The sequence below is a fragment of the Lissotriton vulgaris genome, chromosome 8 (assembly GCF_964263255.1).
Source record: "Lissotriton vulgaris chromosome 8, aLisVul1.2, whole genome shotgun sequence".
Classification (NCBI taxonomy): domain Eukaryota; kingdom Metazoa; phylum Chordata; class Amphibia; order Caudata; family Salamandridae; genus Lissotriton; species Lissotriton vulgaris.
Genome location: NC_141696.1, coordinates 481466577 through 481481647, shown reverse-complemented (window position 1 = coordinate 481481647; position 15071 = coordinate 481466577). Strand labels below are relative to the sequence as shown.

The 15071-nt window shown below is 46.9% G+C and overlaps 1 protein-coding gene across 1 annotated transcript in view; it reads right to left on the bottom strand.

Moving 5' to 3' along the window:
- LOC147697214 (E3 SUMO-protein ligase RanBP2-like) overlaps positions 1 to 15071 on the bottom strand; it is a 485030-nt gene that overhangs the window by 133250 nt on the left and 336709 nt on the right. The window contains exon 23 of the mRNA XM_086934287.1: positions 14454 to 14587. Coding sequence (XP_086790413.1) covers positions 14454 to 14587 — 134 coding nt within the window. The remainder of the gene's footprint in view (positions 1 to 14453; positions 14588 to 15071) is intronic.

Sequence of the window (15071 nt, the reverse complement as noted above, 5' to 3'; positions counted from 1 at the left end):
TAGCGATAGCGCGGGGAGACTGGAACGACGTGATGAACTTGGCATAGACAGATGAGGAGTTGGGGGGGTATTCCAATGTGCATCAGGGTACCCAGCTGAACTCCCTGGTGATGGGTGGACCCATGGCGGCGGTTACATGGCACGGAGCAGGGCTACATGTATTTTGACAACAAATGAGTATTACTTCCACCTTAATTATCTATTCGTACCGGTGGGGTGCCGTTGGAAGGGTGAGGGCAATTGAGATTCTACCAAGAGGCTTATCCGATCTCTCCCCAGTCGCCTCTACCCATGGCATTTGCAGGGTGAGAAATATCAGGAGCACATGGGGCAGGCAATCGAGCAATACCTCGATATAAATGTGGGAACAGTAGCAGAGGCTGAAACCCTGTGAGAGGCCATGAAGCCCACTCTACAGGGGGTAGACATATCCTTCTGCGTGGCAGCACGTCGAACCCTGCGGGAGTCGCTTCTGCGATCGGAGGCCCATATCATGGAACTAGAGCGAGAATCGGGGGGGGGGGGGTAAGTAAGGTGCGCTGACAGCTGGTGCTGGCCCGACAGTCCCATGCCGACACTTTGATAGAGGAGGCCCATCTGGCGTGGCTAGCATCCAGCAGCAGAACTTACCAATGGGGCGACAAGTCCAGTAAACTACAACATAGACTATGTCAAGGGGCCTTACATCCACAGGTTCTTCCTGTTATACCGGGTTTGGGTGGGAGGACTCTTAGTGACCCCTCCCTCATTGCAGAGAGCTTCGCCAGCTACTTTGCTGAGCTGTACACCCCTAAGGAACAGCTACAGGAAGGCCTGAAACTCTGTTTTATAGCCGACTTTCCGCCCCGTGCTCTACCAGATGAGGCATGTGAGGACCTTGACAGTCCGGTCACCGAGGAGATCTGCACAGTCCTGGGGGATTTGAACTCTGGAAAGGCGCCAGGTCCGAATGGCTTCCCATGCAAATTTTTTAAGAGGTTCTTTTCTAAATCGGGGCCTCATTTTCTCCGTGTAGTAGACGAAGCGAGAGACCGAGGGCTGCTGCCACTAGACTGGAGACACACGGAAGTAGGTGTATTCCATAATCCAGGCCGGCCACCAAACCAGCATGCTTCATACCGTTCCATTTCACTGTTGAATGTTGAGGCCAAGATCTTGGCCATGTATTGGCTACCAGACTCCAAACCTATATAACCAATTTATTCCCCAGAGGGCTACGAGTCATAACATCTGATAAGCCCGAACAGCCATAGCCACCATCCAGGGAAGGGGAGTGCAGGCCGCCCTCTTGCTAGCAGACATGGACAGTTCTATAAATAGCTCCAATTCCGGCATGCCATCCGTCCTAGTATTTCGGGGTTAGAGGTTCTCACCTAATTCAGTCCGATAGAAGCCAAGGTATTTATGGGTGATCTGCAGGACCATAAAATATCGAAAATGTATCAGTCACTAGTGACCAATAGTTCTACGACATTAGATAGGCTTAGAGAAGCATGGGGGGGCAATCTTGGCCCGACAGATGGAGAAGATTGGATGGATGCACTGGCCTTCCCTCGGGGAGCAGCGATAGCAAAGCGGCTGCATCTCATCTAATTCAAATACCTTCACTGGGTTTACTATACAAGGCTCAGGTTGTGGAGGGCGGGCCTGGTGTCATCCCAGTTATACCTGCGGTGTGGTTGGGAGGAGGGGTCCTTGATACATACGATCTGGCATTGCACAGCACTGAGATTTTGGTGAGGGGCTCTGGGCTGTCTTGCAGAAGTATTGGGGTGGGTGTTCCCCTCCTCACCAAGATTGGCTATTTTACATATTATGGAGTGTATAGGAGGTAACATATACAAGAGGCACCTGTCACTGTTGGGGCTGACACTGGCTAAAAGGGACATAGCAAGGCTGTGAAAGGCATCAGCCCCACCTTCTCTCTCGGCATGAACAAATGGGCTAGACTTCTGGATCGGGTTGGAGATTCCAATATTCAAGGCCAAGGTTACCCACAAAAACACCCCAAGATCTGGAAAAGATGGGCAGAGTACAGAGGTATCGACTTAGACCCAGTGCCCTGTGGATGCATCTATATCTATGTTGTTATGTGGGCCTCTTGGGTAGACACTATTTGTTGGGGTGGGTGATGTGGTGGCTTACGAGATGCAGTAATGTAATAGTGCATTGGCCGGGGGGGGGGGCTTTTAATGCGTTTATGTTGTATTCTACTTAATTATGATAACGATAATGTACAAACTACTTGTCAATGACAATGATATGAAATGTTTACAATGGCAGATGTCTCCTGGGTTAAGGAGCTCTGCACTGTACTTGACCTTTGACATAATAAAATCTGTAAAAAAAAAAATAATAGAGTCCCGCCCTGATGGGCCGTCATGTGACTATGCAAGTGCATGCTGGTAAAGGTAGTCCCACAAAATGCCTTCAAACCCCAGTGGGTATGCCAATCTATGCAATAAGTGAAAATAAGTTCAAAAACCATCCAGTGGGCTAAAACAATATTCCATTCCTTGCTGTGCTGGAAATGACCTCCAAGCCATTTGCTTAAAAAGTGACTAACAGTCAAAGTCACTAGGCCCGCTGGTTTCTGCGGTGGTGCGCCTCCAGGGCTGCACTGGCCGTAACATTTGCACAGAAAGAGGTGCCCTCGACGAAAACGCATTCCCAAAAGGCGTACTTTTATTAGAAACACAGCACAAGCAGGAACTTCCATTGCCTTAAAATTCCACCAGCCTAACGCGTTTCGGACAGAGCAGTTGATCACAAGCAAAGCACATAGAGGCAGCAGCATGATTGCAGGCACCTGAATACCTTTTTAATAAGAGTCCTGCCCCGATGGGCTGTCATGTGACTATACTAGTGAATGCTGGTAAAGGTAGTCCCACACAATTCCTTCTAGCCCCAGTGGGTCTGCCAACTCTATGCAATAAGTGAAAATAAGTTAAAAAACCCTCCAGTGGTCTAATCTTTCATCAAGAGCAAAACTGCAGTAAAAGGAAATGCAAATTCAAATGGGTGACTTTGATTTTGAAAGTATCCTGTGCGCCTGGATAACATTTGCATTTTGGGACTATGATATAAAGAAGCTATTAAGCAAGATATATATTGTCATTCCAGTCCTTTACAGATATGGACAGAACAGGTGCATTATGGACTGGTAGTATTTGACTGCAATCACATGTATAGTGTGACATAAATGCGTGAATTACGGCAGTTTGTTCTGGCTCAACTGTGATCAAGCATAAGGATTGATTGCTGCCATTTGATTTGGGATAAACACCAGTGCCTCAACGAATATACACACACGTATACATACATACATATATATATATATATACACACACACGCAAATCAAATCAAAAGAAGCTTTATTCGATTTTAGTCTTGTAAAATCACAAAAGCAAACCGATAAAACATATACAAACATTTCATATGATCATCCTTAAGAAATTTGAATACACACAATTTCAATATTTAAAAATCATCATTTCCTAAAAATTGTCTAAAAAGAGAACTTAAATACATGGTCCTGGTAATTCATTGTTTGCATCTAGGCTTGATCGGGCGTATTGTTAGCATAATACATTAAGTAAAACAGTCCTACTATTAAAAAAAAAAATTCTGTTTCTATTTTCGGGCAGCGTTAAGCATTGATCATTTTCCTAGCTCTCAATATATTTTTCAGGAAACCAGTCATAACGCCAATACAATAATCGTTGTCTAGCTGTTGGAAGCAAATAAAGGCCGGTCTACACTGTCTCCATCCCCCTGATTTTAACAGAGGCAAGATCCATCTGCTTCTTTCCTTTACATGTAGTTTGCAGAATAAAATTACTTTGATTGTTGGGAGAGACCATTGCAAGGACAAAGGCATAATTCTCTGGATCATGTGTTCATTTCAGGGTAACTAGTTAAGCGATGGAAGGTCCCGTACCTAAAACAGGTTAAAACCTACCTGTCATACCCCCCGGCAGGGTAGGATATACGGTTGTATATCATATGTACTTACGGTCAATTGGTGTTGAATGACCGCAGGTTTATTAATCTCCATTGTCAACCTATTTGCTTCCAGGTGGGCCTTGCAGATTACTTTAAACTCCTTAGGATTAATACTATTCAATAACTCTGGAGAAGTATAATACTCTAAATGTGTCAGGTCATACAGAACGTTTTTCTATGTACTTTAGACATGTTATCTTTGTAGCATGGTCCAGTTTAATCGAGTCCCTTATTATTCCTTGATTTAGTCCTGTACTACTGGAGGTCCAGACTCTATGCCAAAGAAGCACTGGTTGTCCTCCCGAATGATATCTGAGATGTACGGTACCCCTAACTCGCTGTGGCACTTAAAAACAGGGGAGCTAGCTGGAACAGCCAGCATAAATCAGAGAAAGGCATTTTCAATGTATTAGATAGGTGAAGGCTCATAAAAGCCCCAGACTCCTGCCCCAAAAACGGCCACATTCACGCATTTTGCTTGGTAGATTTTTATAAGAATTTCCGGTGGTCTTCTGCCCATTTTCTTTGAAAAGTTTATAAGGGCCGCAATTGATTTTGCGAAGAGAAGACTCCTACTCTTAAAAGCCTGACCCAAGTGCCAGAACGATTAAACAAGACTCCAAGATATGTAAACATATTTGCAGATTCTATCCTGTTTTTCCCAACTTGAATGCTGCTACGTATTGGTCTTCCTCGCCCACAGGTCATTACAAATGTTTTTTTTGCATTTAGCTTCATCCCTAAGTCTTCCATAAAGTCATTGTAGGATGCAAGAGATTTCTGGAGTCCTATCCAGGTATGTGCCATTAACACAGCATCATCTGTGTATAGGAGGGAGACTATCGGACGTTTGTTAACATATGGTGGATCTCTCGCCTTGGCCACCAACTCCTGTTCCAATGCATTGGTGTACAGGGTGAACAGGAATAGGGCCAAGGCACAATCCTGTCTCAACCCCTTCTCTACGTTAAATGCTGCAGTGCACTCTTCTTTTGTTCCACAGCAGACCTTCGCAGTTGCCCCCGTATACAGCTGTCGTAGAAACTGTACCAAGACAGTATCCACCTTTAAATTTGCCACGATGTTCCATAATTTACTATGGACCACACAGTCGAAAGCGGCTGTGAGGTCAACAAATGCCAGGTAGAACATTCAGGGTTTAGTCTGAGTGTATTTTCCTACTAAAATGCTAAGATTTCAAGCTTGCTCATTTACCCCTAGGCCTGCTCTAAAACCGTATTGTACATCACTTAAAATGTTATTATCTTCCGACCATGTTTGGAGCCTATCTAAAACGATCCTTCCTGCTACCTTCATAAAGGAGTCTAATAAAGATATCGGTCGGTAGCATGCTTGGAGGACCCGTGTTATTATTGGTGTCCATGAAGATGTACTAGATTTAAACAGATCGATAGGCAACCCGTCTGGTCCGGGTGCTTCACCACTCTTGCTAGCCTTTATTGCCCCGGTACATCATTGAGGGTTATCTGGAGATCAATGGGGAAGGATGCAAGGGATCCAACCTCCTGCTGTTCTGCGCTTTCTATTTCATTTTCTATACTCCATTGCAATGTATACACACTTGAAAAGAAATCCACCCATACTTTCTCATCAACTGCCACTTCTATCGTCTGTGTGTTATTCTTAGTAAAAAAAGTGTGCATTTACTGCCTGCCAGAAAGAAGAGCTGTCTTTACTTATAGAGGCTTCTTGTAGAGTGACTCAAGATTTTTCCTTACGTTACTTCTGCCTCTATCTTCTAGCCTGATTATATAGTTTCCTACATTCTAATATCCCCTACATCTCTTTCTGTTTTCTGTAGGGACTCTTCAAGGTTTTTATATGATTTAGTACAGTTTGAGTCAAACCACCCCTTTCTGTTGCGTTTTTCCCGAATTTCTGCTCTAAGCAGGATTTGGAAAATTAAGGTTATTTCAGAGAATGCTAGAAGTATATTTTCATGGGTGGTGGCTTCCTCCAGACACATTAAAATCGAATCATAAGCATTGGTTACTATTTGTTCATTAGAATCAGATGGGTCGTGACTGGGTCAACGCAACGAATATCCGTTCAGCCTGCCTATTTGTACATTTTGGGTCCAAACCACTTGATTGTTATATTGCCTTTCTAAAGGAGTGTAATTATAATGTCTATACTTAAGAGCAGATACTCACTCATGACGTTTTTATGGATTTTATAGCTCTTAATGTGACTTGCATATCGATTTGGGGCAATTATAAAATATAAAGTGGATTCTAATCTCCTTCCTATAATTGTGTGCCTAATCCACTGTGGGAGTACATAGACAATTCGCAAAACCAAGGTCATACGTAAATAAGAGCTCATTAAACATCTCCCCCCTGTCTTAGTGGAGGAAATGCATTAGAGGATCATCCTCCTGTGATGTTAGTCCACATTTTCCAAGCCTCGCTAATGGGCATAGCCCAACATTAAAATCGCCTCCCCATATCCTAATCATTTCAGTATTGCTGGTTACCTTTAGTTTATTGAGATCTTCACTAAGCATCTTCATTGTGGCCCCCAACCGTTCTTTTTCGACTTTATTATAAAAATGTATAATAGACACATACATATTTATATGCATCTCTCAGAGTTAGGCTAAACACTATCTTTATGACAACAGATAAAGCGTGTATCAGGTGCCAAGACTTTATACACATGACAGACATGCATGACCATGGTCAGGTTCTGGCGGGAGACCAATACAGACCTGGAGAGTGCAACTGGAAGGCCACACAAGTTAACTATAGAAGCCTCATTTACTGGCATTTTATCTCCGGCTTCAGCCCTGAAGGGTGAAGGCTAGGTTCATGGATCTCGGTTTGCTTATGGCCTGACAAGCCATAGTGATGCACTGTAAATCTGTTGATGGACCCTTCACTGCCAATGCAGAGAGGAGGTCTGCAGAAGGACGAAAGCCAAGGGTACAGCCCTCCAAACTGAAGAATGCAGAGGACTCCGTAAACATCCCATAGTGGACCTTTGGTCGAAATGACAGACTTCTTTGAAGAACAGCCCACATAATCACTATGTAACCCTAGAGGACCGAATCTGACCCATAGTAACTATCCTATATAGCTACAAACTAAAGAACAAAAAACACCAATCCTATAGATTTACATTTGTACTCATCCTTGTTGTATATAATAAGACTATGCTGTGATTTATAGGCTGTGACTTCAGACTATCTTCCACACATGGGCAGCCAATTTGTGGATGTTAGAAAAATATATTCAAAAGACAAAGTGACTAATCAAAAGTATTGTGATTATATATCTATCTCTCTCTCTATATCTATCTATCTATCTATCTATCTATCTATCTATCTATCTATCTATCTATCTATCTATCTATCTATATATATATATATATATATATATATATATATATATATATCTATCTATCTATCTATCTATCTATCTATCTATCTATCTATCTATCTATCTATCTATCTATATATATATTGCAAATGCTACTTACCAGTATGCATCTGTTCTTGGCATGTAGGGCTGCTGATATTCATATCTGTGCATAGTCCGCCACCTAGTGTTGGGTCCGGATGATTGCACATTGTTGTCCTGGAAGAGTCTTCGAAGTATCACGAGATAGGTGGCTCCTCCCCTGGACTACAGTGCGCATGGGCATCGCCTCCATCCCCAGATTGTTTTTAGCCATTGGCAGAGATGGAGTGAAGAATGTGAGTGATGACCATGCTATGAGCATATGTGTATATATGAATAAATACTGCAGCTGCTACAGGCGCCGGGGAGGAGGGTGGGCGATATGAATATCAGCAGCCCTACATGCCAAGAACAGATGCATACTGGTAAGTAGCATTTGCAGTTCGAGGCATGTGGGCTGCTGAATTCATATCTGTGCATAGAATACATAGCAGTCCCTCCATTAGCGGCGGCCGCCCGTGCCAGCTGCAGCAGTCTGAAAAAGTGTTTTGAGAACAGCCTGACCAACAGCTGCCTGCTGTTTGGAATGCACGTCTACACAGTAGTGCTTAGTGAAAGTATGAGTGGTAGACCAAGTGGCTGCTCTACAGATGTCTTCTAAGGGAATGTTACCTAGGAAAGCCATAGAGGCCCCCAACTTCCTAGTGGAGTGGGCCCTTGGTGGGATAGTGAGAGTGCGCTTAGCTTTAGCGTAACAGATCTGAATGCACTTTACTATCCATCTAGCAATTCCTGCTTTGGAGATAGCGTTTCCCTTGTGTTGTGTGGCAAAAGCAACAAAGAGTTGTTTGGTTTTGCGGAAATCTTTTGTCCTGTCCACATAGTACATCAAGGCCCTTTTCACATCAAGAGTGTGGAGCATGCGCTCCGCCAGCGTCTCTGGGTTTTGGAAAAACACCGGCAATTCGATTGTTTGGTTTATGTGGAATTGTGAGACCACTTTGGGTAAGAATTTAGGGTTAGTGCGGAGCACAACCCTGTTAGCATGCACTTGGAAGAAAGGTTCTTGGATGGTGAGCGCCTGCAGCTCGCTAACCCTCCGTAGCGATGTAATTGCTACTAAGAACGCAACCTTCCAAGTCAGAAATTGAAGCTCACAAGAGTGCAGTGGCTCGAAGGGAGGACCCATCAGTCTTGTAAGAACCACATTGAGGTTCCATTCTGGAGCTGGTGGGGTCCTTGGTGGAATGACTCTTTTGAGTCCTTCCAGAAAAGCCTTGATAGCAGGGACCTTAAAGAGTGACAGGTGCTGCCTATTCTGGAGGTATGCTGCCATAGCAGACAGGTGAATGCGGATGGAAGAGTACGCTAGATTACATTGATAGAGGTGAAAAAGGTAACATATAATGTTTTGAATGGAAGCATCTAGCGGGTCAATGTTGTGGTTCACACAGTAGATGACAAACCTCTTCCATTTAGCCGCATAACAAGCTCTAGTAGTGGGCTTCCTTGCCTCCCGAATGATGTCCATGCAATCGGGAGGAAGATTGAGGTAGCCAAACTCTAGGACTTCAGGAGCCAGATCGCCAGGTTGAGCTGTTGCGGATCTGGGTGCTGAATGTCGCCATGGCTCTGCGTCAGAAGGCTGGGAGTGAGACGGAGCCTTTGATGCGGTACCACGGAGAGTTCCAGAAACGTGGTGTACCATGGTTGGCGAGCCCACGTTGGAGCAACTAGGATGAGCGTCATCGAGTGTTGCCTGAGCTTGCGTGCCACCAGCGGTATCAGAGGTGCTGGGGGAAAAGCGTACGCAAATCTGCCTGACCAGTTCATCCACATCGCATTGCCCTGTGATTGGGGGTGTGGGAACCTGGCGGCGAAGCTTTGGCATTTTGCGTTCTCCTTTGTGGCGAACAGGTCTATCTCTGGATGACCCCACATTTGGAAGTACGGTTGGAGTACTGATGGATGTATCTCCCACTCGTGCATTTGATGGCTGTGTCTGCTGAGCAGATCCGCCATTTGATTGTCCTTGCCCGGGAGATGCTCCGCCATGAGGAAGATGTTCCTCTGAATGGCCCACTTCCACATGCTCTGAGCCAGATGAGACAGCTGTGGAGAGTGTGTACCTCCCTGCTTTTGGATGTAGTACATGGCCGTCATGTTGTCCGTCCGGATCAACACGACCTGGTTGCACAGATGTACTTTGAACGCCTTTAAGGCCATGAAGATTGCCATCAGTTCCAACACATTGATGTGCATCTTCCTTTGCTGAAGTGTCCATAGTCCCTGCACAGTGTAGTGGAGTACATGCGCTCCCCATCCCTGGAGAGAGGCGTCCGTCGTCAGGATGATCTGTGGAACAGGCTCTTGGAATGGTCGGCCCTTGCAAAGGTTTTGTGGATTCCACCAATGCAGAGAGTTGTATGCCCGACCGCTCACCAACACTAGGTCTGTCAGTTGCCCATGAGCCTGAGTCCACTGACGTGCCAGGCACTCCTGAAGCGGACGCATATGTAGTCTCGCGTGCGGGACAATGGAGATGCAGGAGGCCATCATGCCTATCAACTGCATGAACACCCTTGCTGGAAGCGAGTGTTGGGGCCTGAACCGTTGGATCAGCGCCTGGATACTGGCGATTCTCACTGAACTCGGCTGCGCAGTGGCTGCCAGAGTGTCGATTGTGGCGCCCAGATACTGTCGCACATGGGCGGGCTGGAGATGGGACTTTGGGTAGTTCAGAGAAAATCCCAGATCGTGCAGGAGGTGAATGGTGCGGGACACGTGGTCTACGCACTGCTGTTCCGTCTTTGCCTGAATAAGCCAGTCGTCTAGGTATGGAAAGACATGGACGTGCTGGCGACGGAGATGCGCCGCCACAGTCGCTAGGCATTTTGTAAATACTCTTGGTGCCGTGGTGACCCCGAACGGCAGGACTCTGAACTGGTAATGCTGGTCCAAGATTGTGAATCTGAGATACTTTCTGTGGGAAGGATGCAGGGGAATATGAAAATATGCATCCTTCAGATCCAGCGTCGCTAGGAAGTCCCCCTGCTGAAGCAGGGGAAGCACCTGCTGCAATGTGAGCATATGGAAGTGCTCCGAATTGATGTACCAGTTCAGGGGCCTGAGGTCCAGGATCGGCCTGAGTGAACCGTCCTTTTTGGGGATTAGAAAATATAGGGAGTAAACCCCCTTTCCCCGTTCTTGCAATGGAACGAGCTCTATTGCCCCTTTTTGCAGCATGACCAGAACCTCCTGCTGCAACAAGGTCAAGTGCTCGTTGGACATAGCACGGCTTCTTGGCGGTATGTCCGGTGGAATGGACGTAAGTTCTAGACAGTACCCGTACTGGATAAGAGATCTCACCCACCTGTCCGTGGTGATGGACCTCCACGCCGACAGGAACTGCTGGAGTCTCCCCCCGACAGGTGTCGTGTGATCGGGGGGGAGTGACAAGACGTCACTGCTTGTTGGTGGCGGCGGACCTGGATGCATTGTTTCCACGTCCCCTGCCTTTGATATTGTTGCCTCTGTATCCACCCCTGCCCTTGTTGTTGTTGTACGAGGACTGGGTGTTACCCTTGAAGTATTGAGTGGACTGGGATGCCTGCCCCCTTGAGGCGCCTCTTGAATTGGAGCGGCGAAAAGAACCACCCCGAAACTGCTGACTTTGTAACGCCCCCATAGATTTGGCAGTTTCGGTATCTTTTTTCATTTTTTCTAGGGAGGCATCCACCTCAGGTCCGAACAGGTGGTCTGGATTCACTGTTTGACCCAATATTGTGGTTTGTATGTCGGGTTTGAACCCTGAGATGCGAAGCCAGGCATGGCGTCTAAGCAACACACTGGTATTGATAGCCCTGGAGGCAGTGTCTGCTACATCTAGGGCGCACTTGATGGATGCATTTGTAATTAATTTACCCTCCTGAATAAGCATCTCCCCCGCCTCCTTGTATTGGTCAGGCAAGTGTTGCAGGATGGCCTCTAATGTGTCATAATGGGCCCTATCATAACGTGCAAGCAGGGCTTGGGTGTTAGAGATCCTCCAGATGTTTGCTGCCTGAGCAGCAATGCGTTTGCCTGATGCCTCAAAGATCTTAGACTCTTTGTCAGGGGGAGGAGCGTCACCGGTAGTCTGCGAATTCGCCCTCTTTCGAGCGTTGGAAACCACCAGGGAGTCCAATGGCAGGTGTCCCTTAATATATGTGGGATCCGTGGGCGCCGCTTTATATTTTCTGTCGATGCGAGGATTGACCACCCGCGCCCGGGTGGGCTCTTTGAATACCTCCTGCGCATGCTTCAGCACCCCTTTAAGCATTGGTAGTGTCTTGACTTGCTTTTTGGCCACCGAGAAGGTGTCGACCAAGAAGTCCGCATCCACGGGGTCTGAGTGCAGTTCTACGTCATGGTTTGCTGCAGCTCTCTCTATTAAAGCATTGAAGGCCGCCGAGTCCTCCGTTGGGGACGTCTTAGCGGCGAAAAGTTGAGTGTCCTGCCCCGACTGCGGGTCGTCTGCGTCGCCCCCTGCTGTCCAGGGCACATGCTCCTCGTCCGGATCCGAGTACGCAGGATAGGTGTACTCGGCTTCTTCCTCGTCCACATCAGGCACGGGGGAATGGGCCGGCGAGTGTTCCAGGGCTTGTGGAGACAGAGGTTCCATCAGAGCCGAAGACTCCGCAGAGTACCTTTTGTTCTTGAGCGGAATCCTAAAAGGTTCCAAGGCCGGCTCCGACGTAATCTTTCGTTTGAGGAGCGACAATTTTCCGGTGTTGGCGTCGATGAGCACCTCACGACGTTCCTCCACCGCAAGCGGCTGGAGCCGAAGCTTCGACACCACCAAGGCCGCCTTCGGCGTCAATACTTCCTGAGAGTGTCCGCTCTGCTTAGGCGCGAAAGCCTTCGGCGCCGACTTGGGAGGAAGGGTAAAACGAATGGGCTGTTGCTCTTTAGCAGTCTTCGGCGTGGGCCTAGGCACCACAGTGTCCTGGCTGGGAACCACAGTGGACTGTTGGATCCGCCTTAAGGATTCTCCCACCTTCTTTGTAAGGGATGCCGAGGGCTGAACCGTCTCGAGCGACTCTTCGTCTCCGATAGCCCGGCTGCCGGTAGGCTTCTTCTTCGGCGCCGACGCCCCATGGCCTGACGCACCGTCGGCGGGACGTTTCTTCGAAGCCGTCTTCGGGTCCGCGACCCCTTTCGGTGCCGTCGGACGCTCTTGCTTTCGGCGCCGACCCCGAGGGCTTCGGGTCGGCCATTTTGGCGCGGCTCTTGTGGTCGGCCATTTTGGCGTGGCTCTTCAAGTCGGCCATTTTGGGCTTCGTGGAAGTTGACGCCTCCAGAACCTTCTTCACCAACGCCACTTTCGGTTTCGGTTTCGCATCCGAGGGTGCGTGACCAGTTGGCTTCACTTTCGGTTTCTTATTTGAATTGTCCGTGACCGGGCCCGGAGGCGGGGACGTAGGACTTATAGTTAGATCTTGGGTAAGGCCCGGAGGCGATCCCTCGACCTGGGCCGTATGATGGGGAGTAACCCCAGAGTCCGGTTGGGGATGCTCTTCCTCCGAGCTATCTCCCATCGCGGCACAAACCAGTTCGTCGTCCCCTACCTCGTCGGAGGCTTCGTCGCCGGCCTCCTCATCCGCGTCGTAGGTTTCTTCCTCGGACGCGGGGCCAGGGTCCGACCCTTGTACGTCGTCTTCTTCCTCGACCGATTCCTGGAAGATGTCATCGGGTGGGGGTGCCGAAGCCGACAATTGCGCCTGGAGCCGATTAGCCCGGCGAATCTTCAAAGTCTTCTTACTTCTAAATTTCGAACACGCCATGCAGGTGTCTTCACGGTGATCCGGTGACAAGCATGTATTGCACACGGGGTGCACGTCGAGGTGCGAATATTTAGAATGACACAGCGGACACTTTTTGAACGGAGTCCGCTCCATAGTAAAGGGTGTAGTGTAGGCCCGTCCGCGTCGAAAGCACGTGGAAGGGCAGCGAGAGATAGGAGCTGAGAGTCAGTAAGAAACCCGAACGCAACTATACCGACGCCCAGCCTAAAGACCTTTTGGTCTCGAGTAAAAGTTAGAACAACTATCGGTTCCGACAGAGGGAACCGAAACACATCCGAACCCAATGGCGGAAAAAAACAATCTGGGGATGGAGGCGATGCCCATGCGCACTGTAGTCCAGGGGAGGAGCCACCTATCTCGTGATACTTCGAAGACTCTTCCAGGACAACAATGTGCAATCATCCGGACCCAACACTAGGTGGCGGACTATGCACAGATATGAATTCAGCAGCCCACATGCCTCGAACATATATATATATATATATATATATATATATATATACACACACACACACACACACAATTTTGGATTATCATAATTTTTAATTTAATGTGTATTCTGTGAATAATCTAGATCACTGCATAAATACAGATTTAAATGTATATGGCTGGTGGTTTTTGTTCTTTAGTTTGTAGCTCTTTTACCAGGCCTCCCTCGTTTTTTCCTCCAGGGGCTCTTTTACTTCATCTCGACTATCCTATATAGCACCATCCAGACTGAGGCCCAGTACCGATCTCGGAAGAACAGACCAGGTGGGCAAATGTTATCAGTACGTATAGCACATCTGAACCATTCCCAATACACAATCCTCTAAAACAGTTTTAAGCACCAATATGTCTTTTGGAACATGTTTCTCGAAGTATATTCCTTTTGTACAGGATTGCAAGGCTCTTTCGTGGGGACATAGAAGTTGAAGACCTCAATACAAAGCACCCAGAATTCTCTGGGGATACAGGTAATTGTGCACTACGTCTAGAATTTTGGAACAGTCTTTGGTGTTGCCTGATTTTTGGGGTTGTAAATATATTGCAACTGAGCCATACTAATGGCAATAAAGCACAATATAAATCTGCGTTAACATAATTGCAGAAGCTGAATTCAAAGAAAAGAAAAGCAAATAAGTATCTTGGATAGTGCAGACACATACAACATGAATCCACTGGAATACTTTTTACTTACTTCAAAGGCACGAGCTGTAACAATGAGCTCTTGACTGCAGGTATCTTTACGAGTTACACCAAAGGAAGATAAATGAAGAGATTTCAGACTTTCAGATACCAGTTCTTTAGAAACATCTGCCTGTGCGTCTGCTCCTGGAATATCACCAATGATAAAGACAACTCTTTATGCAATTCAGGAAAAAGGCTGCAGATTACTTGTGCCTGCTCGCAGTAAATAATTGTTCAAACAATTGTGTAATCAAAACACCTAGATGTACAAAACATATTTTGATTTATTAATTGTATACAATTTCTGTCAGCCTGTGTAGAATAGATGACAAAATTGCTTGAGTGGTAACTTCTGTACCAGTCCTAACTGCCCATGCTTTTTTAATAATAAAACTGTTACCAATACACATGGGCTCACAGTGACAGTCGCATGGAAGTTTTTGGCCAGGTTAAGAAATACCATCTCTACATGATCACGTACTTAAGTTGCCTTCTCTCCCCTTAAACATGATGACACTTGACACACATTCATTTGCGTGCACACACAGGATAACATTCTTCGAACTCAGTTTGCTTACAATACCACTTCAAAGGGCACTCTCAGAACACACTGAACACTCTGCGCAAT